The sequence below is a fragment of the Pithys albifrons genome, chromosome 23, assembly GCF_047495875.1.
Source record: "Pithys albifrons albifrons isolate INPA30051 chromosome 23, PitAlb_v1, whole genome shotgun sequence".
Lineage (NCBI taxonomy): Eukaryota > Metazoa > Chordata > Aves > Passeriformes > Thamnophilidae > Pithys > Pithys albifrons.
This window is the reverse complement of record NC_092480.1, coordinates 7394991-7419806: the sequence shown is the minus strand read 5'-3', so window position 1 is coordinate 7419806 and position 24816 is coordinate 7394991. Positions and strand designations below refer to the sequence as shown.

At 57.7% G+C, this 24816-nt stretch overlaps 5 protein-coding genes across 20 annotated transcripts in view; 3 read left to right on the top strand and 2 right to left on the bottom strand.

Annotated features, from left to right (window-relative positions):
• Window positions 1–37: 37 nt before the first annotated feature.
• HYLS1 (HYLS1 centriolar and ciliogenesis associated) lies at window positions 38–5661 on the top strand. Its single transcript, XM_071576443.1, has 2 exons — window positions 38–148; window positions 4786–5661. The coding sequence occupies exon 2, from the start codon at window positions 4810–4812 to the stop codon at window positions 5503–5505; it is 696 nt and encodes a 231-aa protein (XP_071432544.1). The 5' UTR covers window positions 38–148; window positions 4786–4809; the 3' UTR covers window positions 5506–5661.
• On the bottom strand, window positions 448–7253 carry PUS3 (pseudouridine synthase 3). Of its 9 annotated transcripts, none has more exons than XM_071576435.1 (6): window positions 7184–7194; window positions 6887–6919; window positions 3457–3890; window positions 1853–2403; window positions 1360–1547; window positions 448–743 (listed from the first exon to the last, which is right to left on the bottom strand). In XM_071576435.1, exons 3-6 carry the CDS (start codon window positions 3841–3843, stop codon window positions 544–546), a joined length of 1326 nt encoding a protein of 441 aa, XP_071432536.1. In that variant the 5' UTR covers window positions 3844–3890; window positions 6887–6919; window positions 7184–7194; the 3' UTR covers window positions 448–543. The 9 variants fall into 9 exon arrangements, with proteins under 9 accessions (XP_071432536.1, XP_071432537.1, XP_071432532.1 ...); XM_071576436.1 differs by lacking the exon at window positions 7184–7194 and adding an exon at window positions 6804–6836 and having other exon boundaries at window positions 6887–6904; XM_071576431.1 differs by lacking the exon at window positions 6887–6919 and having other exon boundaries at window positions 7168–7253.
• DDX25 (DEAD-box helicase 25) lies at window positions 7228–12699 on the top strand. 5 transcript variants are annotated; one of them, XR_011699616.1, is made up of 11 exons: window positions 7228–7454; window positions 7764–7899; window positions 7985–8077; window positions 8186–8288; window positions 8914–9028; window positions 9378–9555; window positions 10186–10423; window positions 10631–10793; window positions 10922–11110; window positions 11337–11948; window positions 12264–12699. XR_011699616.1 is itself a non-coding variant. In XM_071576425.1 (10 exons), the coding sequence occupies exons 1-10, from the start codon at window positions 7244–7246 to the stop codon at window positions 12326–12328; spliced, it is 1491 nt and encodes a 496-aa protein (XP_071432526.1). In that variant the 5' UTR covers window positions 7228–7243; the 3' UTR covers window positions 12329–12699. The 5 variants fall into 5 exon arrangements, 3 of the variants coding, with proteins under 3 accessions (XP_071432526.1, XP_071432525.1, XP_071432524.1); XR_011699617.1 differs by having other exon boundaries at window positions 11337–12151; XM_071576425.1 differs by lacking the exon at window positions 11337–11948.
• Window positions 12700–13567: 868 nt separating this feature from the next.
• On the top strand, window positions 13568–18196 carry VSIG10L2 (V-set and immunoglobulin domain containing 10 like 2). The gene is made up of 12 exons (XM_071576227.1): window positions 13568–13643; window positions 13711–14058; window positions 14792–15076; window positions 15343–15618; window positions 15765–16037; window positions 16326–16586; window positions 16675–16968; window positions 17051–17353; window positions 17555–17677; window positions 17752–17776; window positions 17845–18000; window positions 18042–18196. The coding sequence occupies exons 1-12, from the start codon at window positions 13568–13570 to the stop codon at window positions 18121–18123; spliced, it is 2502 nt and encodes an 833-aa protein (XP_071432328.1). The 3' UTR covers window positions 18124–18196.
• A 652-nt stretch (window positions 18197–18848) lies between these two features.
• Window positions 18849–24816, bottom strand: part of CDON (cell adhesion associated, oncogene regulated) — a 57322-nt gene continuing 51354 nt past the window's right edge. For 3 of the 4 annotated variants that reach the window (XM_071576126.1, XM_071576128.1, XM_071576127.1), the window contains exons 19-21: window positions 21501–21757; window positions 19969–20939; window positions 18849–19191 (exon numbers count right to left, since the gene is read on the bottom strand). In XM_071576126.1, the coding sequence (XP_071432227.1) occupies window positions 20773–20939; window positions 21501–21757 (424 nt within the window). In that variant the 3' untranslated portion in view covers window positions 18849–19191; window positions 19969–20772. The other variant, XM_071576129.1, reaches the window with a different exon arrangement.

Below are 24816 nucleotides of genomic sequence, written 5' to 3'. Positions count from 1 at the left end.
GCGGAGCCTTAGAGGTCCTGTGCAATGGTGGGGGACAGCGCGCTGAGTGACAGCTCTCCGGACCAATGGCGGCGGAGCGGGGGTGTTTAAACAGCGGCGGCCGTTACAGGCGATAAAGCAGCGGGGGAGCGGCGCGGCCGGGCCGGAGGTACCGGGAGGGGAAGGGGAGCCGGCCGGGCCTGGCGTGGCCTTGGGGGAGCTGAGGGAACACGGCCCTAGGGGAGCCCGGCCGGGCCTGGCGTGGCCTTGGGGGAGCGCGGCCCGGCCCCGGGGGAGCCCGGCCCTGCGGGAGCCCGGCCCGGTCCCGGGGAAGCTGGGGGGGAACCCGGCCCTGCGGTAGCCCCGCACAGACTCCGCGATCCCCCCTTTTCCGCCCGCTACAAGCTGGCGGTGCCGCCCCTCCCTCCTTCCCCCCGGTCCGGAACAGGACAGGACACAGCACCGCTACAAGAGGTTCCTTTAGTTATATAGAAAAATAGCCTTGAATAAATGAGGTTTTTTCAATAACAAGGGTAAAAAAAGGCGCGAGGCGTCCGGTGTCCGTCAGTCGGTGTCTGGGCAGGGCCGCTTGTTTGGCCGCTCGGTGTCCCCGCCGTGCCCCCCGGCCCGGGCGATGCGGCCCCGCCGCGCCCAGCGCTCCACCCGTGCCTCCAGCCCCGCGCAGCGCGGCCGCGACAGCAGCGGCGTGTAGCGCCGGGCACGGACCCCCTCCACGAACCCGCTCACCAGGCTGCTCCCTGCACCTGCGACAGCGCGGAAGGAATACATTTAATTACCCTATTCTTTCATTTTTTTAGATCAGTTACCCCCTTGTCATTTTTTAGCCAGTTACCCCTGCAATTCACACACAGCTGTAGGCTGAGCTGGGGAAGGTTTGGGCTGGATTTCAGGAAGGATTTCTTCACAGAAAAGGTAATTAGATATTGGAATGGACTGCCCAGGGAGATGGTGGAGTCGCTGGCCTTGGAGATACTCAAGAGTGGGCATGGCACTCGGTGCCACAGTCTAGTTGACATAGTGATCAGTCACAGGTTAGACTCGATGATTTCAGAGGTCTAACCTAACTGAATCTGTGAATCCCAGAACGGTTTGGGTTTGAAGGGACCTTAAAGACCATTTTGTTCCACCCCGTGCCATGGGCAGGGACACCTTCCACTAGCCCAAGTTGCTCTAACCTTTGTCCAAACTGGCTTGGACACCTCCAGGGATGGGGCAGCCACAGCTTCTCTGGGCAGCCTGTGCCAGGGCCTGCCCACCCTCACAGGGAAGGATAAGGATTTCTTCACAATATCCAATCCAACCCTGCCAGCTGGCAGTGGGAATTCCAGGATATTCCCCCAAACACCCCTGACCCTTTACCTTTACTGGTGACCCCAGCAGTGTCCAGCCCTGCCAACATGTCCCTCAGCACGTGGGTTTTGACAGCGTGGCTGGCCCAGAGCTGCTGCAGGTGTGTCACGTTGAAGGCTTGAACCTCGGGGTCGTAGAGCCACTGCAGGCCTGGGAACTCACAGTCATACAGGACCAGGGGGAACTCAACTGCCATGCTGGGGACAAGGACAGGAGGTGGGCCCACAAAAAGGCTCAACAACAGTGGATGCCAAAACCAGCCCTGTCCTTCAGAGAACTCCTTTTCCCAATAAAAGCTCACTTAATTTTTGCGAAATACCAAGGACTAAAGCCATTAAAGCTTTGTCCAAGAGCAAGAAAGCAGAGGTCCTTATGGATGCATCCCAGTGAGGCCACTGGCAGCCTGCTCCGTGCACTGGCAGGGACGTGGCTTGCCAGTGGCACTGCAGTGCAGCCACTGCTGCAAGGAACAGCCCGGAGGGTTCCCCAGAGTGATCCTTACCTGTACTGTGGTTTCTGGGGGTTCTTCTCCACGTCCAGCAGCTCGTCGATGATGTCTGGGCTCTCCATGCCCTGGCCAATGAGGAAGAGCACAGCCATCATGCAGCGGACTTGGTGGTACAGGAAGGCCTGTCCCGTCACCTCGAACTGGCACAGCCGGAAGGGATCCTGCGGCCCGGATTCCCCTCCCCTCTCTACCCACGTCACCCGGGCACTGAGGATCGTCCTCTGGAAGTTGAGCACCCCATTGGCCACGTCCATCTTGCAGAGGTTGCGGAAGTCATGGGTGCCCACGTAGCGCTGGGCCGCGGCGTCCATGAGGGCCACGTCCAGGTGGGCACAGGGGAAGAAGTACCGGTAGGTGCGGCGCTGGCAGCTGAAGCGGGCGCTGAACTCCGGCTCCACGGGGGCCCAGGCAAGCACACGGATGTCAGGGGGCAGCACCCTGTTCAGGATGTGAGTGTAGCGGAGCTCCTCCTTCTGCCCCTCGCCCGTGTGCCCATTCTGCTGCTGCCCCTCCGGCAGGCTCGAGCGCAGATCCAGGGAAATCACCTGCAGGAATGAGCAAAGCCAGGATTAGAGCGTGGATGGATGGGCACAGTGGTGTGTGGAGCCAAGTCTTCCTACGCCTCTGGGAAATAAATCCAGGATCTCCTACAGATGAAGGTGGCTTCAGTCGGGTGATCCTAGCTCGGAGCTGCTAGTGCCTCCGCTGAGGAGCTGAGCAGATGCCACGGATTCCATTAATAAAACAGGGAAAGTTGCAGGCTGCCTACATAGCACAGTCTAGGAGCAGCTTCAACTTTAGTCGCTGGGTTAGTTATAATGTGCTTTTTTTTTGAGCTGGAGGTGATGACTTGAAGGCAATAACAGCCTGGCTGGCTGGGAAACCTGGTGTGGGAACAAGTTCATTCCCAGCACAGGCACCATGTGCTAAAATGGCACAGGAGAAGGCACCAAGTGCCCTGATTTTGTGCAGCTCATCCTGCGATGGAGAGCAGAGCAGCCATTCGGGGCCAAACCTACGCCAGCTCCTCTTGCTGTGCTGGGAGGGAAGGGAGAGCAGCCCCATGGTGGCGCCACCAGTTGTGGTCTCCCCAGTGGCTCAGTCAGGTGGATGGCTCCATGCCCACCGAGCAGGCCAGCTCGCTCCCCTCCCTCCAGCTCCCAATCCCACACTCCCTTCCACTGGCTGTGGCTCCCCCCAAACCCTTCTGTGCCGGAATTCAGCTGCCTGATGCTACAGGAAATGATCCAATTTCTGGGGATTTTGGTGGGGCTGGTGAGTTAGCTGAGGGCCCTGCCAGGGACAGGGCATCACCTTTTTTGGGCAGCACTGAGCTGTTAGGGAACCTGCAGCCTAAACTGCATTTCATCTTCCTAAAACAGGGCCCTGGAAAACAACTTGAACTAATATGGGGGAAAAAATAGCAATAAAATGCTTCAAGGGTCTGATGTAGTCTTTCCACATGTAGGAAAGCCATTGCCAGGCTCACCCCCAGGGTTAAGAACTGATGGTTTTTAGAGAACAAACCCAAGTTGTGCTGTGGGTCAGTAATCCCCCTGAATCTTTCTCCCACCTGGGAAAACACAGGAGATGCTGACCTGCCCAAAGGCACTGACTCCCTTGTCTGTGCGCCCACAGCGGTGGTAGTTGGAGGTCTGTCTGCTGTCCACCAGTCGTGTCTTCTTCAAGGCTTCAAAGAGCTTCTCCTCGATGGTGTTGGGGGTGTTCTCCTGGCTGGCAAAGCCCTGGTAGGCCCAGCCCAGGTAGGCGATGCGCAGTGCCACGTGCCTGCGGCTGTGGGCACTGAAATCAAAGGGCCGTTGCTGGCGTTTTTTGGCCTTCTCTGGGGCTGGAGAAGCCTCTCCTCTCTCAGTGCCCTCCTTGTTGTGCTGGAGCTTCTCCTGCAGCCGCTTCACCTCCGCTTCCAGCTCCTGCACCCTCCTCAGGAGCCCCTCATGGTCAGTAGCTATTTTCTCCTCAGCCATGGTCACTGCCTTGGAGTGTCAGCTTGTTGATGGTGGATCCTCGGGGTCTGCAGGGAAAGAAGAAAACTGGATTTACATTTTTATATGTTTTTCATTGCATCTCTAGGCTTGTTCTGCAAAATAACTGTTATTCGTGGAGTCAGTCTGAGCCCCACCGTGCTCCCAGCAGAGCACAGGCAGGGCCACAGGGGCTCAGCTCAGGCAGCTTCATCTCGCTCCAGTCTCTATTTTTGGAGTCTTTAATCACTCCTCCCCCAGCCGATGGGCTCTGTCAGCGCAGCACGTTCCCGGTGAGCCGTCACGGAGCCTTCTCGCGTTCACACCTGCATCCCGCCACAGACCGCGCTGATGCTGCCTCATCCCGCTGCCATCTGCTCCCACCCGCCCCTCCCAGCGGCACCGGCAACTCGTGCGGCTCTTCAAACCCACCTAAAGATATCCTGAGCCTGTGCTGAGAGTGGGATCTGTGTCCGGATCCCTTTTTGTCACAGGGCTAGAGGTTTACTCGAGGTTTACTATCACCAGACTCATAAGTGAGCATCTAAACATGCTGTGCTGAGCCTTCTCCTCCTCTGCCGAAGTGAAACACCCTCTCGGACATCCCTGGATTAAATAATGACTAAATAGTGTGGATTTAGAAGCACAGGTACAAGCAGAAAACCATTGATCTCTCACCTAGTGCATGGAACTTGCCCTGTGTTTGTCCATCAGGACTTTACTGATCACATAACTAATTCTAGTGTAGTTTTCCAGCAGGAATTTAGAGGTTGTGTTCTGTTAAAACTGGCAGCAGGAGGTTTAGCAGTGCTCCAAGAACATGCCCAACCTAAATCAACACCCCTGAACCCCAAAAACTTTGCATCTCAGAACCTCCTTTGACAGCTTTAGCCAGCTTGAATGTGCTGCAGGAAATTAACTCTGGTTTGGTTTTTTTTCCTGCAGAATCCACCTGGTTTAGTGGGAACCATGGAGGGGACATCAGGTGCCTGGCTGGGAGGCAGGGAGGAGCTGGCACATCCCCGCGATGACCCCTATGCTGATGGCTCCATCGCCTGTGGGGCACAGGCAGCTCTTCCTGTGGTTCAGAGGGAAAACAGGAAGTTGAAGAGGAAGGTGCTGAGGCACAGACCCGATGGAAGGGTGGAGGTTTGTGATGAGACGGTGAACAGTGATCCGGAGTGCAGTGCCGAGCTGTGGAGCCTGGGGAAGCCCAGCGTTTTTCTGGATGACACCATCTCTGAGGGGGAAATCAGCGACTCCCTGGAGGCCTATGAGGATGAGTGGCTCCTTGAGGACTGCCCCTGCTCTCTCCTTGGGGACCTTGGGAGCCGCAGCGTGTCTCAGTACTCCGCTCGGGTGGGATCACCCACATCCTACATTGCTCCACCAGATGTCAAACCAAAGAGAATCGACCCAGTGGCCAGATTTCGTGAATATAGACAAGACTGGGAGAGGTACAGCTTCCCAGGGGAGGATCCACACGACAGCCTGCGCTGGGCCGTGCGCAGAAGGATGGCCCAGCCGGGGCTGCCACGCCAGGCACCAAAGCGCCTCGTGCCCAACACCTACGTGGTGCCCACGACCAAGGATCGCACAGCCCTGCGCTGGGCTGTACGCCACGACCTGGCCCACTGCCTCATGCCCCGCAGGAACACCTCCTAGAGCCGCAGCCCCGCTGCTTTCTCCTCCTCACCATCCTCCATCATCTGGAAAATCCCCTTGCTCTGCGTTTCAAGTGGGTTAAATTTTGGTGTGGAGGAGGTTTTATTTGCAATGTCTCGGCAGTATCTTTTTATTTTAATAAAGCATTAGCAAAGATTCCTTTTTGTTCTCTGGGTTCATTAGAAATGCTGCAGTCAACATCCATTTTTCCAGACTTATCCCTGCACCACCAAACACTGCTTGCTTGGCCTTATTTTACCTAATTTTTAAAATAAAGGAGCTTTAGGATAGAAATATGGTATTATTAGTGTTAGTGATCTGGCACTCCAGGGCCATTGCAGCAGACCCCTATCCACCCATGAGGGGAAGGGGGTTTTGTCCCCTGGGGTTTGGGGGGAACTCTAGGGTCCTATGGGGGACAGCACCCCCATCCTACAGGGTCCCTGCTTCTTCAGCACCCCATGGACCCCCCACCCCAAAACCACAATGGGGTCCCTGTCTGCAGCAGGGGACCCTCCCTGCCCCACCGTTCCTGTGCCCAAAACTCTAGACACCCAAAAATCTGTGGGGCCCCTGTATCTCCTTCACCCTGGGGTCACCCCTCCCCTCCTGGTGTCCCTGTCCTTCCACTCCCCAGAGATGCCTCCTCCCTCCTGAAAACCCTGTGGAATCCCTGTCTGGAGCAGGGGACTCTTCCTGCTCCATGGTCCCTGTCTGCAACACCTCCAAGTCCTCCCCCTCCCCCCAAAAATCTGTGGGGTCCCTGCATCTCCATCTACCCGGGGACAGCCCTTCCCCTCTGGTGTCCCCGTTCCCAGCATCCTGTATGGGGGTGTGTGTCCCTGTCCCCAACACCTCAGGGACCCCCTGACAACCCTAAGCGGTCCCTGTGTCCAGGAGGGGACCTTCCCTGCTCCACCATCCCTGTTTCCAATCCCTCAGGGACCTCTGCTACCCGATGGGACATGCTCTGGCCCCAGGGAGCCCCCACAACATTATGGGGACCAGGCTCGGCACCCCATGGAGCCCCTGTCTGCAACAGGGGGTCCTTCCCGCCCTGTGAGGTCCCTGTAGCCAACACGCCGGGGCCCGCCCGCCCTATTGCGGAGCTTTGTGCTCCCCCATTACCCCGCTACCCATTCCCCCTCTTCCCCCATTCCCCCGATCCCCTGGTCTCCCCTCGGTCCTCCGCTGTCCCCCATTCCCCCACTGACCCCGCTCCGAGACCGCACCTCTCCCGTGCCCGCACCCTTCCCGGCCCGCACCTCTCCCGGCCCGCACCTCTCCCGTGCCCGCACCTCTCCCGGCCCGCACCTCTCCCGTGCCCGCACCTCTCCCGGCCCGCACCGCTCCCGTGCCCGCACCGTTTCGGGGCCCGCACCTCTCCCGTGCCCGCACCTCTCCCGGCCCGCACCTCTCCCGGCCCGCACCGCTCCCGTGCCCGCACCTCTCCCGGCCCGCACCGCTCCCGTGCCCGCACCTCTCCCGTGCCCGCACCTCTCCCGGCCCGCACCTCTCCCGTGCCCGCACCTCTCCCGGCCCGCACCTCTCCCGGCCCGCACCTCTCCCGGCCCGCACCTCTCCCGTGCCCGCACCTCTCCCGTGCCCGCACCTCTCCCGGCCCGCACCTCTCCCGTGCCCGCACCTCTCCCGTGCCCGCACCTCTCCCGGTCCGCACGGCCCCCGCCGTGCCGGATGTTCCCGCCCCATCCGGCGCTCCCGGACCTGAGGCCTCTCCATGGCGCAGGCGGGGCGCGGGCTCGGCGGGCTCGGCTCGGGGGGTTCCAGCCCCTGGCCCTCCCCCGGGGCCGTGCCGCGCCGCCCGCTCGCCCGCGACCCCTCACCGAGCTGTCCGGGGCCCGCACCCCCGGGCCCCCCGCAGCTGATTGGGCCGGGCCTGCCCCCGGCACCGCCGGGAGCCGCGTCCGGGGCGGAGGACGAGGAGAGAGGTGGGTCCGGATCCTCCCGGGGGAGCGAGGAGAGGGTTGTCAGTACAAGCCTTTCGTTATAAACTAAAACACGAGAGGTTCTGCCCCAGCGTGAGGAAGAACCGCTTTCCATGGAGGGTGGCAGAGCCCTGGGACAGACTGCCCAGGGGGGTCTCTCTGGGGACATTCCAGACTCCCCTCGCGGACACGTTCCTGTGTCACCTGCTCCAGGTGCCCCTGCCTTGGTAGGGAGGTTGGACTGGATGATTTCCAGCCCTAACGATTCTGTGATTCCACTTGTGTTACTTACGGAGTGTCTGCCTTTTGCAGTGCCGCTGGCGGAGCTCTCCCTGATGAACAAGCTGATCCACACAGCCCTGGTGGAGTCTGACCAGCACGTGGAGATCCTGCAGCGGGACCCCCGCTCCCCGCTCTTCTCCATCAAGACCTTCGAAGAGCTGCCCCTGTGAGCAGCCACAGCCACAGCCCCGCCGAGTGCCAGCGCCACTGGCCTCCCTGACACGGGCCCTTGGGATGCTCTGTTTCCACAGGAAGAAGGAGCTCTTGCAGGGAGTTTACATGGCGGGCTTCAACAGGCCATCCAAAATCCAGGAGCAGGCGCTGCCGCTCATGCTGGCGTACCCGTGAGTACGAGCGTGAGTGCGGGCGAGCCCCTGCTCCTCGCGGCATCGCGGTGCTGAGCGGGGAATGTCCGGGCCCCTGCGCTCCACTAAGCTGCCTTTGCCTTGCAGGCCCCAAAATCTGATTGCCCAGAGCCAGTCAGGGACAGGGAAAACAGCAGCTTTTGTCTTGGCCATGCTGAGCAGAGCCAATGCCAAGGAGAAATACCCGCAGGTAATGCAGAACAGGGAGAGCTGATGCAGCAGGGGTGGACCCAGGCACCTGGACACTGCCAGGGCCAGAGCTCCGGGCTTAGTGCCTGTCCCTGTGTGACTTTGCCTGCTGCAGAGGGATGACAAACCTCCAGGGGCCATCAGGGACCGAAAGCACTGCCTGCCCCAGGGAGGTACTTTGATTTGCCAGAGCTGATCACTCCAGGCTTCAGCTGTCCTGGAATTTAAATTTTGAGGAGCAGTGGTGGACACTGCTGTTTTTCTGGTGGCTCAAACACCCCCAGCCTCTTCTCTGGGTGCAGAGTCAGCTTTGCCACCTGGTTCCTGCCATGTAACATCTCTCACATGCACGGAGTGACTGAACCAGGACACAGGAATGAGCTGCACCGTGTTTCCAGAGAGGAATATCCTCCTCAAAAATAGTGGCTGTGGCTTCTTTCTGTCCCCATGGCTGGAGCTGAGAACACAGCCCAGCTCCTGAGCTTCCAACCATGCCCAGCTACTTGATCCCCTGCACCTCAGTGCTGTGGGGTGCTCCTGTGCTGCTCTTGCTGCCCTCGTTGCCAGCCCCAATGTGCCCCATAACTGGGCCTGACAGCTCCCTCCTTCCTCTCCTCTCCCTCCAGTGCCTCTGCCTGGCTCCCACCTACGAGCTGGCTCTGCAGATTGGCCAGGTGGTCCGGGCCATCGGGAAGTTCTGCACTGACATCAAGGTGAACTACGCTGTCCGGGGAAACCAAAGTGAGTCCAACAGAGCACAGCCACTGGCACTGCCCTGGGAGTGGGAAGGGAGCATGGGAATCCCCTCTTAGAGCCTGGAGCTGCCAAGAACCACCCTGACCTCTGTGAAGGCAAATAAAGTAGTGTCTATGTTCCCCTCTCCTGCTGAGGAGGCTTTTCCACCATCACTGGCTAATTCCAGACTCCCCCTTCCCTTGTAGTGCTGGTTCCCATCCTCAAGGCTGTAGGGAAGTGACATGGTGACTCCTGGAAGGCATCTCTGAGCAGCCAGATTTTGAGCAAGCCAGAGCATGACAGAGCAAAGAGCTCCATGCCTGGAGGCAGCCAGATGCCTTTTTCCCTCTCACAGTGCTGAAGGGCATGGTGCTGGAGGAGCAGATCATCATTGGGACACCGGGCACCACGCTGGATTGGTGCTTCAAACAGCGCATCCTGGACCTGGAGAAGATCTCGTTGTTCGTGCTGGATGAGGCTGACATCATGATGGACATGCAGGGCCTCTCCTATCAGAGCATCCGCATTCACAGGTGAGTATCCCTGACAGCTGGTGTCCTGCTTCCCTGCCTCCCTCCCTCTTGTTGGCTTGCAGGGAATCAGCAAAGAGCTGTGAAAGGGACTGTCCACCTGGTGCCAAGGGGGTTTGTGGAGGGGTCCAGCTTTCCACAAAAACACATCTGTGGCACACATGGGAAGACTTTTACCTTGCTTACCTTTCTTTGAGCTGTTACAGCCTAGAGAATCATACAGTGGGCAGGAAGGGACCTTAAAAGCCCATCTCGTTCCAACTCCCCTGCCATGGGCATGGGTATCTTCCACCAGCCCAGGTTGCTCCAAGTCTGGCCCAATCTGGCCTTGAACACTTCCAGGGATGGGGCAGCTACAGCTTCTCTGGGCAACCTGTGCCAGGGCCTGCCCACCCTCACAGCAGACAACTTCCTCATATTCAGTCTAAACCTCTTTACATTCAGTGTGAGCTGTTCTCCCTTTTCCTGTCATTTCAGGCTCTTGTAAGAAGTCCCTCCCCATCTTTCTTGCAAGCCCCCCTGGCCTCCCTTTCCATTGAACACCACACAAAATGAGCTTAAATTAAGGGGTTTTTTCCTTCTCCTGGACAGCAGCCGTTCACTGGGACTGATGGGGCCTTTTTCCTGCCACAGGTCTCTTCCCAAGAGCTGCCAAGTGCTGCTGTTCTCGGCCACCTTCAAGGAGCCTGTGCGGGCCTTTGCTGAGCGGCTCATCCCCGACCCCATCGTGATCAAGCTGCGGGAGGAGGAGCTCACCCTGAGCAACATCAGGCAGTACTTCATGGTGTGCCAGAACGCCGAGGAGCAGTACAAGGCCCTCTGCAACCTCTATGGCAGCTTCATCATTGGCCAGGTCATGATCTTCTGCCAGGTAATGCCCTGCCCAGGAGAGCCCCACACTGGCCATCAGGGATAGCAGGAATGGGTCATTTTATGGTGTGGACATGGGGGGACAAGACCTCCAAAACAAATGTGTAGACCCCAGGAGGGCGTTGTAATTTGCTGGGAGCTCCCTCAAAAGGAGCAGGGGACTTGGGAGGGGACAGTTCTGGGCCTCAACCTCTCCCTGCATGTCCAGACCCGGAGACTTGCACAGTGGCTGTCAAGGAAGATGAGCTGGGACGGGCACCAAGTGGCCATGCTGACGGCGGAGCTGACGGTGGTCCAGCGGGCCAGTGTCATCCAGAGCTTCCGTGAGGGCAAGGAGAAGGTCCTCATTGCCACCAATGTCTGCGCCAGAGGTACCAGGAAACCCAGCATCCCTCTGATGGCCCAAACACACCAGGCCTGCGGCTCTTCCACATGAGCTCCAGCAGTGGATGCTGTGGGACAGCCCATCCCTTTCCACAGCCCCTTCCCTCTCTTCCAGGGATTGACGTGCCGCAGGTCACCACCGTGGTGAACTTCGGCCTCCCCCGGTATCAGTACGGAGAGCCAGATTTTGAGACCTACCTGCACCGCATTGGGAGGGCAGGACGCTTCGGGCACCGCGGCATCGCCTTCAGCATGGTGGAGGACGAGACCGTGGAGCTCGTGCACAAGATAGAGGAGCATTTCCGTGAGTATCTGTGCGGATTCACCGCTCTGGGAGGCAAGACTGGGACTGTGATGCCCCTCTGGCTCATTTCTCATCCGCAAATGGACCTTGCCAGGCTGCTTCTCTCCCCGGGGCTCATCCCACTGGGAGCAGGTGCAGCTTTTAGGATGGTGTTTTGCTCTCCAGCAGCCGTGGAGATTGTGTGCACCGAAGATGTCCCAGCACCTCCTTTTTTTCCCTCCTTCAGGCATTTTTTCTGCCTTTCCCTGCAAGTCCTTGTCCTGGGGGACCTGGTACCCTAGCACAGCTCAGCCCTGGCTGTGGGAGAGGAGCTGGCAGCTGTGGAAATGTTTCCTGAGTGGAAATCAATTGTCACTTGTCAACATCAAGAAGATTTTCATGGGGTTTGCCAGATGCCATGGCTACACCAATGACTTTTTGAATCCCTGTGCCTGTTTTCCCTGTGATCTTTAGGGAAAAAAGGGTTATGGAAATCTTCTGATGGGCAGAAGGTGGTGTTGCTTCCTCAGCTCCAGCCTTGGAGCTGCTCAGCCCTTTTGGTTCCTTTAAATTTCCACTTGTCTTGTAAACACCGAGCAAGCCTGCCACAGACACCAGGCAGGGAAGACACGAGCCAAATAGTCCGGTGAAGATTCCCGAGCAGTAGTAGCAAGAACAGCTGGAATAACCAGGATGGGGATGAGTCTGACCACAGTCGTGGCCAGAATGAGCTGAAGGAGCCCAGTATGAGGATGAGAATCCAACTGAAGGAACTGAAGGCGATCTGACCTGTGTTTTTTCACGTCGTGATGTGGCGATTTGAAGATACGAGCGTTCCCTGTCCCGCGTGGCTGCGGAGGTGGGAGCGGGGAGCGGGAGTGTGTCCACAGGCTGAGCCTGCTGTGCTGCTGCCACAGGGCCGCCTCTCACTCTCGCTGTCATGCTTTGGCTGCTGCCCTGATACAGTTCCCCCCACGCTTCCTCCCAGCTGATTTCCCTGTACTGATCCAATTCCCCCTGTGCTTCCTCCCAGCTGATCTCCCCGTGGAGGGAGATGCCGCAGTGAGTGCTCTGGGAGCTCCCCAGCTGGTGCCGGGCATGTGGGCAGCAGACACTGGTTCAGGGGAACCAGCTCTGCTTTCACCTCCTGACAATTGCTCTTTCCTTCCTGCAGAGATCACGATCAAGCAGCTGGACCCATACGACATGGATGAGCTTGAGAAGCTTGCAGCTGAGTGAGGAGTGGAGATTTGCTCCCCCAAATCCAAGTTCTGGTTCAAAACAGGAGGAAGAGTTAAAGGGAAGATTTCTCGGTTCTCTTATATCCTCCTGAAGCTGTTGAGTTTTATGTTGCCTAAGGAGCTGCTGAGACAGACCTCATCTCACTAGATGGCAGCAGGAATGCACGGCTGCCATCCCTAACCTCGGGCTCCTGAAATCCAAGCATTCCTAGCAGTGTGGAGAGAGAGGTTGGACCCTGAGCCCTGAAATCCAAGTGTTTGGGGTCCCAGCAGTGAGGGGAGAGAGATTGGGCCCCGGGGGCGGCCTGTCTCCAGCCCAGGGCTGTTTTTGTGCCTTTGTTAATCTTTATTAAATGGAATTGTTTGTAATCCTCAGGGTGGCTCCTTCTTTAACAAAATCCCCTGAAATTTCTCGCCCCTCACAGCATGGGTTTGATTAGGCCAATCTTGGCAATATTGTTGTTTGCCAGATTGGCCACTGCCCTCTGCTCCTCTCACCCAAATTTCTTCCCAAGCCTGACCTGTACATGCACAGACAGGACCCCAGTGTGGCAGTGGGAGCAGGGCCTGACCCTGGCTCTGCAGCCCCTCAACAGCTTTAACCCCCTAGGGGCATTTCAAGGTCCAAAACCTCTTTGTGGGGAGTCTGATACTCAGTATTGTGTAATTGTGGTATCGAGCAATTAATTTTATTTGGGGAGGGAGAGGAGTAAGAGATGTCAGGTGATCTTCCAGGCTTTCCTGGGTGTTGCCAGATCCCTCCCCTGTCTGCAGGCAGAAATCCCCCGCTGGGCTCTCCGGCCCCGGCGTTGCGTTACGGCACAGCCGCCCCCATGAATGTTTGATGGGCAGGGAGCGGGGGATGAAATATCAAACCCCACTCCTTGCCCAGCTTCCCTGGCTCCAGACCCCCTGGCTTCCCTCCCCGTGGGGTGGGCAGTGTGCTTGCCACTCCTTCAGCCAAAAAAATTGGATGGGGAAAGGGAACACTGAGGAATTGAACTTCCCAGCGTGGGGAAGGCAACGATGCTGCCATTTCTGTGGTGAGCGCGCCATGCTCAGCCCTGAGATTGCAGGGGCCGAGGCAACGGCAGCGTCAGGTTCCCCCCAGCAAGCCAGGTTGATAAATAATTAATAGTTAATCAGGGCCGGGCCTAATTACCCAGGGGTAACCGGAGAGGAGCACGGGCCGGAGAGCGCAGCCCTGGTTCAGCCTGGCAGTGCCAGACATGGCGCCATGGAGCGCGGCCAGGCAGCGCCGCGGCTGTGGAGGGGGCCCTGGATCCTGTGCCTGCTGCCAGCGCTGGCAGGGGGTGAGCACCGACCCGTCCCTCGTGTCCCGGGGGGAGTTGCCGAGGCCTGACGGCCGTGCCAAAACAGGGCAGCCGCTGGCGGCCGGCGAGGCGGCCTACGAGGAGTGGCAGGTGACGGGCGTGCGAGGCCGCGCGGTGCAGCTGAGCTGTGGGCTGGAGGCCCCGCCGGCCGTGGTGTTCTGGAGCTTCACCCCACGCGGCGAGGGGCCACCACGGGCCGTGGCCGTGGGCTCGGGCCAGGACGTGGCCGTGGCACCCGGCACGGCAATGCTGGGCCGGGTGATGCTGCACAACGGGACGCTGGAGCTGAGGGAGCTGCGCGTGGCCGCCCAGGGCCGGTTCCTCTGCCAGGGGCTGTTCCCGGAGCGGGGCCGGCTCCGTGTGGGCTACGCCGCCATCCTCCTGCGTGTCCTGGGTAAGGCCACACTCCCTGCACCGCGGGCACGCAGACCCCCACCCGGCAGCCAACAGTGCTGTCCACGGGCAATGAAACGCCCCCCAGCCAGCAAAGGGCTCCACCGGCCAACGCAGCATGGCACTAGCCAGAATAGTGCCCCACTAGTCAAGGAAGGACCCCATGAGCCAATGTAGAGCCCCACTAGCCACCAAGGTGGCTCACTGGCAAGTGTAGCACCCCACTTGCCAACAAAGCACCCCACTAGTCAGCACAGTATCCTGCTTGCCAACGTAATCTGCCACTAGTGAGCAAAGCCCCCACTGGCTAGCACAGCACCCTGTTAGTCAATGTGGTGTCCTACCAGCCAAGGTAGCTCAACACCAGCCAACATAGTGCCCACCAGCCAACAAAGAGCCCACTAGGCAATGCAGAGCCCCACTAGCCAGCCCAGCACACCACTAGCCAGTGAACCCTCCTTGCCTCCAGCCAGTGTAAGCCCCTGCTAGCCAATGTAGCAGCCCACCATTTCCCTGCCCTGGCCACCCCAGCATCCCACCACTCTGATTTGGTCTCAACTAGTCCCCCTACCCACAGCCAGGATGCCCCTCACTAGCCAGTAGGTGTCCTCATTAGCCATCCTACTGGCCATGATAGCACCTCACTGGCTGATCAGTCAGCAGGGCTGGGAGGCTCCTCCCTGGGGAGGACGGGTGGGCCCCGGGGAGGGTCACTCACAACTCAACACCCCCAGTGCCCGTCTCCAAGCCCTTCGTGCGTCCGACGGCGGCGGCGGCGGCAGAGGGGGCGGCGGTGGCCCTGCTGTGCACTGTGCGGGAGGGGACGGAGCCGCTGAGCTTCTCCTGGCAGCACCAGGAGCCCCGGAGGGGTCCCTCAGTGTCCCCCGTGGCACTGGGGGGCTCCAGGGCAGAGCTGCGCCTGACGCCCGCCAACCGCAGCCACACGGGCTGGTACCTCTGCACCGTCCGCAACGAGGTCAACAGCCACACCAGCGAGCCCGTCTACCTGGATATCGTCTGTGAGTGCCTCAGGTGCTGCCCCCCTGGGGAGGGGACTCAGCCACCAGCTGGGGGGACATCTTTGGGGCTGGAGATGCCACTGTGGCACATCCATGGCAAGCACCACAGTATGTCCATGGCCACCATGGCGCACTCACAACCCCCATGGTGTGCCCTTCCTAAGGAGGCTTTGCTGCCCCATTTCCCAATGGGACAATGCCCCAGGGAGGGCTGTGTCACTTCTCTGGGGACAGCCCCGTGGCTAAAAGACCCTGTGTCCCCACAGATGGCCCAGACGAGCCAGCCATCAGCGTGGAGCCTTTCTCCCCTGAACAGGGGGGCTTCTCGGCGGGCGAGCGGGAGGACGTGGTGCTGAGCTGCCTGGCTCCCTCCAACCCCCCCAGCCGCTACGTGTGGCTGCACAACGGGACCCAGGTGCACATAGGCCAGACCTACGTCATCGCCGCCATCGCCCGCGCCCAGGCAGGCACCTACACCTGCCTGGCTGAGAACACCCACCTGCAGACCCGCACCCAGGCCACCATCGTCCTCACCGTGTACTGTAAGTAACCCCGCGGGAGCCGGTGGGACTCCCTGGGGTGACATGGACCAGCGCAGCTCCCCGGTGAGGATGTGGGTGTGAGGGGCAATTTCAGGGGGGTTGGAATGGAATCCCCACCCTCCCCCAGTGCTGATGGTCTCCTGCAGATCCACCAGCCGGGAGCCCCAGCTGCTCTGCCCTGGCCACCGGTGACCTGCAGGACGTGGCCCTGCGGTGCCGTTGGCTGGGGGGCTTCCCCCTGGCCCAGCTGCGCTGGGTGGGCTCCCAGGAGGAGGAGAAGGAAGAGGGGGTGATGGGGGCCAGTTTTTCCATGGCCACCAGGATCCAGCCAGGGTCAGCCACAAGGAACGGCAGCTCCTTCTCCTGCCTGGCCTCTCACCCTGCAGTGCCGCAAGGGGCTGCATGTGGGACCACCCTGTGTGAGTGAGGATGGATCCATCTACCCCCAAGTCCCTTCCTGACCCCCCATGTCACGGTAGAGCCACGGTGATCCCACGCCATGGCCACACCATGGGATGGGCATCCCAAGGTGCTGCTGCCTTTGCTGGGACCTCCAGCACCCCCAGCTTGCTCCAGAATGGGGGTCCCCACGGAGCAGCCGGGGTGCAAAGCTCCCCATGCACGTGATGGGGAGGTGGTGTCTCCTTTTCGGGGGTGCTTTGGCACATCACGGCAGTGCCCTGCCCCGACACCGCTCCCTCCCGCAGGGGTCCCGGCCGGCAGCCCCACCTGCTCGGCAGCGGCCACCAAGGGTGACGAGTACGTGATGCTGCAGTGCCGGTGGGAGGGGGGCACGCCGCCCGTCACCCTGCGCTGGTGGGATGGTGGCGGCCGGGCCTTGGGGGACCCCACGCTCTCCACCGCCGTCCTGGTGCTGAGCACCGATGGCAGCCTGGGGGGCCGGGAGTTCGTCTGCGGTGCTGCCCACCCGCTGCGGGCCGCCAGCGCCGACTGCCGCCTGCGGCTGGGTAAGCGAGACCCCGCCCCGCTGCCCTTAGCGTGCCATGTGGGGCTGGCACGTCCCCGCTGACACTGTTCCCCCTTCTCCACGAGTAGAGGTCCCCGATCTGGAGGCGGAGAGTGAGGTGGCGGTGCTGGAGGGCGGCGAGGCGCTGCTGACGTGCCGGCAACGCGGCACCAGCGCCAGGCTCAGCGCCACTGTGACTTGGTACGACCCCAAGGAGCGGGAGGTAACACCGGGGCTGGCCAAGTACCGGCTGGAGCAGAGAGAAGCGTGGGTCAACCTCACTGTCCTGGATGTCGAGTGGCCAGGGGACGGCGGGACCTACCGCTGCACTGCGACCAACGCCGTGGGCACCGCCAGCCGCCCCGTCCGCCTCCGCGTGGACCGTGAGTCCTGGCAGGGGCAGGGGGCTCCCACGAGGCGGGCTGAGGGCGTCGAGCCCCTCCTGTCGCTGCCGTGTCGCCGCAGGGTACCCAGCACCCCCCAACGTCACCATCAGCAAGCTGCGCTACACGCGGGCGCGCACCGAGGTGCAGCTGGAGTGGCGGACACAGGGCACAGGCAACCTCACGGGCTTCGTGGTGCAGCGGCGCCAGACCAAGAAACCCCTCCGGGAGGCGCCCAGCCCCTGGGAAACGGCCGCGGGCAACATCGAGCCGCACTCCCGCGACCGGCGCCTGGGGGGGCTGGACCCCGCGGTGCTCTATGCTTTCCGCGTCCTGGCCGTCAACCACCGCACGGCCGGGCACCCCTCCGAGGTGCAGACGCCAGGTGAAGTGGGCAGGGGCTGCTGATCCGTGGGGGCAGAGCAGGGTTTGAGTGGAGAAGGGCAGCGTTTCCATCCCGGTGGAGCTGAGTGCAAGCAGCCGTCAGACGGTTTCAGAGTGAAGAGGCACGGGCTCGCACCTTCCCTGGTCTTTCTGGGTTCTGCCCGGCCCTGCTGCCTGCCATGCTCCCTCTGCTCTCTTCCAGCGGAGCCTCCCTTCGAGGCCTACCCGGCGGTGACGGGGGCGGCGGTGGGCGGGATGCTGGTGGCCACTGCGGCGTCACTGCTGGCCGTGCGCTGCATCGCCCGCCACCGGGACACCCTCCCGCGTGAGTGCCGGCCCAGCGGGGCTCACGAGCTGGAGCCCGGACCCCCCACCCCTCACCGCCTTCTGTCTCCACAGGGCTGCACGACCTGCTCTTCCGCACGTGAGTGCCCAAATCCCTCTGTCCCGCTGCTCCCGCCCTGGCTCCACGACACCCGCATGTCCCCCCAGGGCCGGCCCTGGCGCCCAGGAGCCCGTGGACACGCCGGAGGATGCCGAAGCAGCAGCCACAGGCGCGGAGGCGGAAACAGCACCCGCACCGGGAGACGTGTCTGCCCCCGGCACAGCCGCGGGTACCTGGGGAGAGCCGAGGGCTGCGCCCCCCGCCCCGCTGCCCAGCACACACCTGTGGCACCGGCGCTCTCCCTTGCAGAGCCGCTCTCAGCGCCGCCAGGCACCACCGATGATCCACCGGTGGATGTCACCATCACCGCGACGGCGACACCCTGACCGCTCCAGCTTTTCCTTCCTATTTTCCTTTCCTCCTCTCGTTCCACACCACGGGACGGCAGCACCCACCTGTGCCACGCCAGGCTGGGCAGCAGCTGCCTCCGAGTGCAGCACCCGGCAAAAGCCCCTCAGGCTCTGCCTCGGGCCCGCAGTTACTGCTGGAGCTAAAATAAATATTTAGGCTACAATAAATAGTTTCTCACCGATGGCAGAAAAAAATCCCCGAGGGCCGAAGTGCCGCCCTCAGGCCCAGGGCTGGGGATGCTGCCTGGGGACTGTGCTGACTCTGAGCTGCAAAAACAGCCACAAAGATTTGCGGGGCAGGGCAGGGGCCTCATCTTCACACCAAACTCCCCATTTTCAGGCCAAACCACCAGAGGTTAAAAATAGTAATTGCTGATGGTTTTTCCCCATGTTGGTGCAAGCAGGGTGCAAGGAAAGCATCCAACAATTCCCACTTTCCTCAGCCCTCATCATCTCTGTCTGTGGAAACAAGAGCATCTTGGGCCATTTTGTCCTGTATTTGGTTAATTATCTGTTGGGAAGTATCGAGTGACACCTCAATCAGTAACCACAGATTATCAATCCCCACGCTGGCCACAGAGCAGCATCACTCTTTTTATCAAACCACCCCCAAAAATACAAACCCTACCCCAAACCCCACCCCAACCCCAGCAAAACAGCACCATTTTCAAATACATAAAATTTCAAAGGGATATTACAGCTTCTCTGGAAAATAGAATGTCTTTATCCAACACACCCACAATACAGAGAGGATTTAAGCAAGGTCCTTTGAAACTGATGTTAAATCTCAGCATTTGGGGAGAATGAAGTAGCCAGAGGTAAACCCCAATCCCCAGGCTGCCAATCTCCATTGGAAAGGGGGAAAGCCTCACAGCAGGTCTTGTGAAGGGCAAATCCAGGCTGTGAGGAGAAGAGAAATGAAGAGGAAGGAGGGGGCTCTGTCCTGACTCTGGGGTTCGTGGCAGTCAAAGCCTGGGGGTGTGAGGTCCAGAGTTTGCAGTGAACTTCAGAATAAGGCAGCTCTGGCTGGGAGGATCCAAAACCCTAAAAAAAAGAGCAAAAATAAATATAACCATAAATAATGCAATAAAAGAGAAGGCTTTGGGAAGAGCTCATTGTGACCTTCCAGTACCTGAAGGGGGGTTATAAGAGGGAGGGACAGGGACTTTTTATACAGAAAGACAGTGGACAGTGCAAGAGGAAGTGGTTTTCTACTGACAAAGGGCAGGAATGGATTGGATATTGGGAAGAAATTATTCTCTGTGAGGGTGGGCAGGCCCTGGCACAGGTGCCCAGAGAAGCTGCAGCTGCCCCATCCCTGGGAGTGCCCAAGGCCAGGCTGGACAGGGCTTGGAGCAACCTGGGCTGGTGGAAGGGCTCCCATGCCAGGGGGTTGGAATGACATGAGCTTTAAGGTATTTCCCAACCCAAACCATTCTGGGATTCTATGGAAAGGAAAAAAACCCACCTCAACACTCGGAAGAGCCCATGGAGACACTGCTGCCAAAGGAGAACTCAAGCACCTTCTCCTCACACAGACTTCACTCCCCAAACCCCACAACTGGTGAAGATTCACTTGTAGCCCTGAGCTCCCTGAAGGTTTTGGAGCAGCCACAGTCAGCCCAGCTTGGCTTCCTTCCTTTCCAGCCTGGCCAGGAAGATGCTGCTTTGTGCAAAGGTGCTGCACACACATTGCCCCAGGGCACCTCATCTCTGGGATTATGTGCTCCTGAGTTGTGTGGGAGGAGGGAGTGCTTTACAAGCACCACTTTGTTTTATTTTCCAGGATTAAATATGGAAAGGAAAAAGAAAAAAACGCACCCAAACTCTGCAGACAAGGTTGTAACACCTCCATCATGCTGTGTCCAGGCTGGGTGGGTTCCCAACAGCCACGTGCAGTGCCGGTGGGAGCTGCTCCGACATGACTGGTTTAATTTTGGAGCTATCCAAGCCGTTACTATTCCTTCAAACCGAGAGTTGAACTGGATTTTGTCTTCTGTGAGTGGGAAGGTGAGACAGGCTGCATTTCCACCTGTAGTTCTGCAGACCTAAGTGTTATCAAGCATCTGAAGACAGTCACTGACCCAAGCTCTGCTTCAAGCTGTGTTGGATGGACTCAGCTGGGCCTCATTTTTCTTACTTATTTTCTCATTTCCCCACTGAGATCTTCCCGGAGAAACCAAAGGAGGACGAGATGTGTTCCTGGAAAGGAGGGTGTGAGTACCATGTCGCTGAGCTGCCAGGAAGGTGGCAGCCACAATATCAGACCTGCTTAAATCCCTGTCTCAGGCTCCTCAGAAGCACTTCTCACACTGGTAACATGCCACGGAAACACACTCTGTATTTCCCATCCTCGTTCTTTATATTATTACAATTCTTTTTTATACACATAACCAGGCTATTTTTGCTGTGTGTGAGGGGAAAAAAATAACCATAAAAGGGATTTCAAGGCATAAATAATATAAAAAGGCAACCATTTTGAAAACCAAGATACATTCATATGACACTACTACAAAAAATAAATAGTGACTCTCTCTGTTATAATTAACATCCCCCCGTCACTCCCTCTCAGCGACACTGCGGGGCAGTTCCTGGCCTAAGTGGGGACAACGGTCAGTCACTTCCTCAGGTTTCCCGCAGCGGGAGCTGCCGAAGGTCCCCAGAACCGTTTAAGGTGACTCTGGATGAACTCCATCCTGGTTTTTCCTTACAGTCCTTGGAAACAGGCTGCAGAATGAGGGGACTCCAGCTCAAAATGTGGTTCGACGTTTCCGAGTGCACGCAGCTGTTGCCTGCGAAGCAAGAGCAGGGCGGGTGGTTGTTGTTGGGCTTTTTCAGCAGATCCTCTCTGTCAGCTCAACAGACCCACACACCCCAAAAATTCCTAATTCCAGTGGGTGATGCTCTTTGGGCTCAGGCTCATTCCCACTGTACCAGGGCATTGGCTCTATCCCAGCACAGCATCGGTATCGAACAGCTCACACTGATGAGGTCAGCCCAGCTCCCTCCCGGTGCCTGTTCCTGCCTCCAGGATGGCTCTGGGCTGTCGGGAATGCCTGCTCATTAAGGAAAAACTCCATTAGGCAGCGTTTCAGCAGTGTCAGAGCCCACGGGTGCCCTGTGGGTGCATCATCAATCAGTCACAGCCTCGTTAGGTGCTTGACGAGCCCTGTATAGAGGCATCAATCACAAAGGCATGACAGGACCAGGCACTTTCCACCGGGAAAGGCGGGATGTTTAGCTCTCCTCAAAGAGCCAGCTCTTTTGTGGGCCTAATTACTACCTTCTCCACAATAAATCAAGCACCCTACAGGACTTTCCCAGCTCCAAAGCCAGATGCTATGGTGCCTCACCGTCCATGCAGTCCATGGGAAGCCGGCCCACGCCGTCCTGGCAGCAGGGGTGCTGCGGGGAGTGCTGCTCCACGCCCTCCGTGCCGGCCTCGTCCAGCCTGGCACTGTGCTCGGGCACGGCCGGGGCCAGGCACATGGCCACCATCAGGTGGGGGCTCAGCGGCTTCATCTCCACACCGTCCTGCTGGAAAGGAGCTCCGAGGGGCACCATGGGCACCGCGGCGCTGCCGAAAGTGCCGCTGGTTTTGGTGAAACACCTGCGGGCGGGACAGAGGCCAAGGTTACTCAGAGCAGCTCCTTCCCCCCCTTATCTTGAGAAAATAAAATTTTTAAGTGCTTTACCACAGGTCAACAGAGAGCTTGTCAAATCAGTTTTAAATAACTTTTTGAAGCAATCCTGACATTAAGAAAAGGACTGACGTTATTTTTCCCCAACAGACAGCTGAAAACATTCGAAACACGCTCAGTTCCTTCCCCCGTCGATTGTGACTCTATGACCTGACTTGTGAGTCCATTTCTCCATCAAAGCAATCCCATAAAACACATTTTCACTGCCAAGATAAAGAGCTCAAATTTGAAACCCGAGTAGCAAACTTAAGTACCTTGGAAAATAAATACTAAGTGTTATCAGAGTGAATGCAAATTAGAAAAATAAATGCAATATTATAAATTTAACCACTCCTTCTGCTGTGTAAGTCAGATTGTTGTCCTTTAATACATGTGTCAGGCTGCAGAACTGAAGCTAAAGTGCTGAATCAATTGTTACAACAGAGGTATTTATATTTAACCTTTTAAGAAAGGGGAGCAGGACTTTGACACATGTACCACTGGAGCACACAGGGAAAACACCTCAGTGTTTGCAATGTGGACAATGTGGCCTCAGGGAACATCTACATAAACAATTCCTAATAAGAAAACCCTCCCAAATATTCTGCTTCAGTGTGGTTTTAGACAAAACCATAATTACTCCAAAAGGAAAAAGTTTCCATGCACAGCTGCCACAAACTTCAGGAAACCACCCCCCAAAACTCTCCTTGCTGTGTGGCATAAGACAGAGATGGACCTGTAGATAAAAGCATGGAAATAAGGATGGAGAGTGTTCACACCCACCAGAGATCTTCCAAAACACTCCCACAAAGGCTGAACAGGCTTCAGGGTTATATGTGCTGACACAGATGCAACTCTGAGCATCCTTCTCTTTTTCCTTCCCCATTGTAAATCCATCCCTTGCTGACTGGGCTCACAGGGACCAGCCCAGTGCTCTTGCTCTGGGTTATTCCTGAGGCTGCCCAACACTGGCATTTGGAAGTATAAAAATTTCTCCCTGGAACATGCCTGTCAGGTGCTGCTCCAGAGTGATTCTGGCCTCACACTGAGCAGAGCTGATGAAATATGGCTGGAAGACAGGGGGAAGATGGACTGGGATGTCAACAGTGCCAGGGCAGCAGCCAGCAGAGCACCTCTGACAGCAGGGGAGCCCTGAGCACCTCAGCACTGAGCTCAGACAGGTTTAAAACCCGAACACATGAAGCTTGGCAGTCACAGTAGGGTCCCCCACAAGTCTCAGAAACCACTTTTATGCCATTAAAAAGGTCACAGGAGTGCATAAAAACATCCCACTCCAGAGACCTGCCCTACAGCCTCGCCTGGAGCCTCAGTTCGCACCTGAAACCTGATGAAAACTTGTGATCAATTTTGCCTGAACTGAAAAGGCAAAAAACATCCAACAACAACACAAATAAGCTTCCTAGAGGAGGAACTGGAGCGAGTTTCCCATCCAGCAGATGCCTCATGTGCAAAGCCAAACCAGGGGACAAGGGGCAGCCCTCCAGAGCTCATGAGGATGGAGCAGCACCAAGCTTCACTTTCAACCTTTGCTCTCCTATTTTGTCCTTCTGCTCCTGTAACTGCCTCCAAAATCATTATTCCAAGTACCAAAATACCACAGAAGCCACTGAAGAATCCACATGAAACACATCTGGTCTTCAAACAAATCCATTTATTAGTTTGCCTTTCTCTCCACAGAGGTTTTGACTGCACTCGCTTAGTAAAAAAAAAAAAGCTCAGAGACACTAATTTAAAATGTTTAGGTTTATGTGTTTCTGGGGGTTCTTCTTAAAGATACAGAGGCTGGTGTAGTTCTCTATTATTGTATGGGCTTGAAGGATGTTTCCAGACAGCAGTTCAGCTTTTGAAGCTTAAATAACCACACTGTGATGGAAACGAGCCATGGAGATATGCAGAGCAGAGTGTGCAGGAAGAGTGATGTAAAATCTCTGCTGCAGAAAACGTATTTTCTTTCAATTCTCAGTGCTAAACCCCTACCAAACCATAATCTAAAAAAAGCATAATGTAGATGAAAAAGCTGGAAAAACAAAGTGATGCTCCTGCATTTGAAATATGCATTTCAGATTTCTGACCAAAATACAGTGAATTTGCAAAGAGAGATCTGCAAAAGTGTAAATTCCTCTGCAGCCACCAGGTACCTCAAGAGTTTTAACACAAAAGCACCAGGGAAGAAAAAAGATCAGTTCTCAATCCTGTCAACCACAGGCTTTGTCCACAATAGCAAAGCAGGTCTCCAGGTTTCAGCAGCTTCTCCCTCTGGCAAGACTCCATGAGCAGTTATGAGGGATAAAGTGCTAATTTAAACAGAAGATCCAGGGATTTCAGCACTGGAATAATAAAACCTGCTCCGAGATGGCTATTGCTGAAAACAGCTATGAAATACGTTGAACCTTTAGGATTCATTCGCACATGGTCACAATTCAAACAACTGCTAAATTCACCCCAGACCAGGAGCAGCTCCGGGCGTTTGGTGGAAATGGATTGGTGAGGAATTCATGGTGCAAAATCCACACAGCCCCCCAATGCTCCCAGGCTGGAGACGTCACCCTGCCAGCAGTGCTTCCACCTGAACCTCCCCTGCCCTGCTGTCACGGGCGGTGCAGAGGGAATTGCCTTCTCCAGATCACAGGTGAAATGACTCCAGGGTGGGACAAGGAACAGGAGCCCAGGTGGAGGCGACAGCCCTTACCTGCACTACAAGGCTGAACAAAGATAGGGAAAAGACTCCAGCCCCAAAATCCCACTTGCCACAACCTACTGATGTGACGGCACTGACCCAGGCCTTCCTCCTCCCTGTCCTGCCCATACACTCAGCTCCCTGGTGTAACGCTCAGGCACGTTCTGGTCCTCCCCACTCCCCTCTCCCATGTCCTCCTTCATTCCCCAGGGCAAGGCCGGAGCAGTCCCAGCCGTGCAGCTGCTGCCACGCAGAGGTTAATGGTCCCCTCGGGGTAAGGCAGCTTAAGGG

Coding starts and splice junctions, on each gene's coding strand:
- PUS3 (XM_071576431.1), bottom strand. CDS start 3,843: ATGGCTGAGGAGAAAATAGCTACTGACCATGAGGGGCTCCTGAGGAGG. Junction 2,404..3,456: donor GAGTCAGTGCCTTTGGGCAG/GTCAGCATCTCC, acceptor TCATTCCTGCAG/GTGATTTCCCTGGATCTGCG. Junction 1,548..1,852: donor CCCCAGAAACCACAGTACAG/GTAAGGATCACT, acceptor CCTTGTCCCCAG/CATGGCAGTTGAGTTCCCCC.
- HYLS1 (XM_071576443.1), top strand. CDS start 4,810: ATGGAGGGGACATCAGGTGCCTGGCTGGGAGGCAGGGAGGAGCTGGCA.
- DDX25 (XM_071576423.1), top strand. CDS start 7,244: ATGGCGCAGGCGGGGCGCGGGCTCGGCGGGCTCGGCTCGGGGGGTTCC. Junction 7,900..7,984: donor ACCTTCGAAGAGCTGCCCCT/GTGAGCAGCCAC, acceptor CTGTTTCCACAG/GAAGAAGGAGCTCTTGCAGG. Junction 8,078..8,185: donor CCGCTCATGCTGGCGTACCC/GTGAGTACGAGC, acceptor TTTGCCTTGCAG/GCCCCAAAATCTGATTGCCC.
- VSIG10L2 (XM_071576227.1), top strand. CDS start 13,568: ATGGAGCGCGGCCAGGCAGCGCCGCGGCTGTGGAGGGGGCCCTGGATC. Junction 15,077..15,342: donor CGTCTACCTGGATATCGTCT/GTGAGTGCCTCA, acceptor GTGTCCCCACAG/ATGGCCCAGACGAGCCAGCC. Junction 16,969..17,050: donor CGTCCGCCTCCGCGTGGACC/GTGAGTCCTGGC, acceptor GTGTCGCCGCAG/GGTACCCAGCACCCCCCAAC.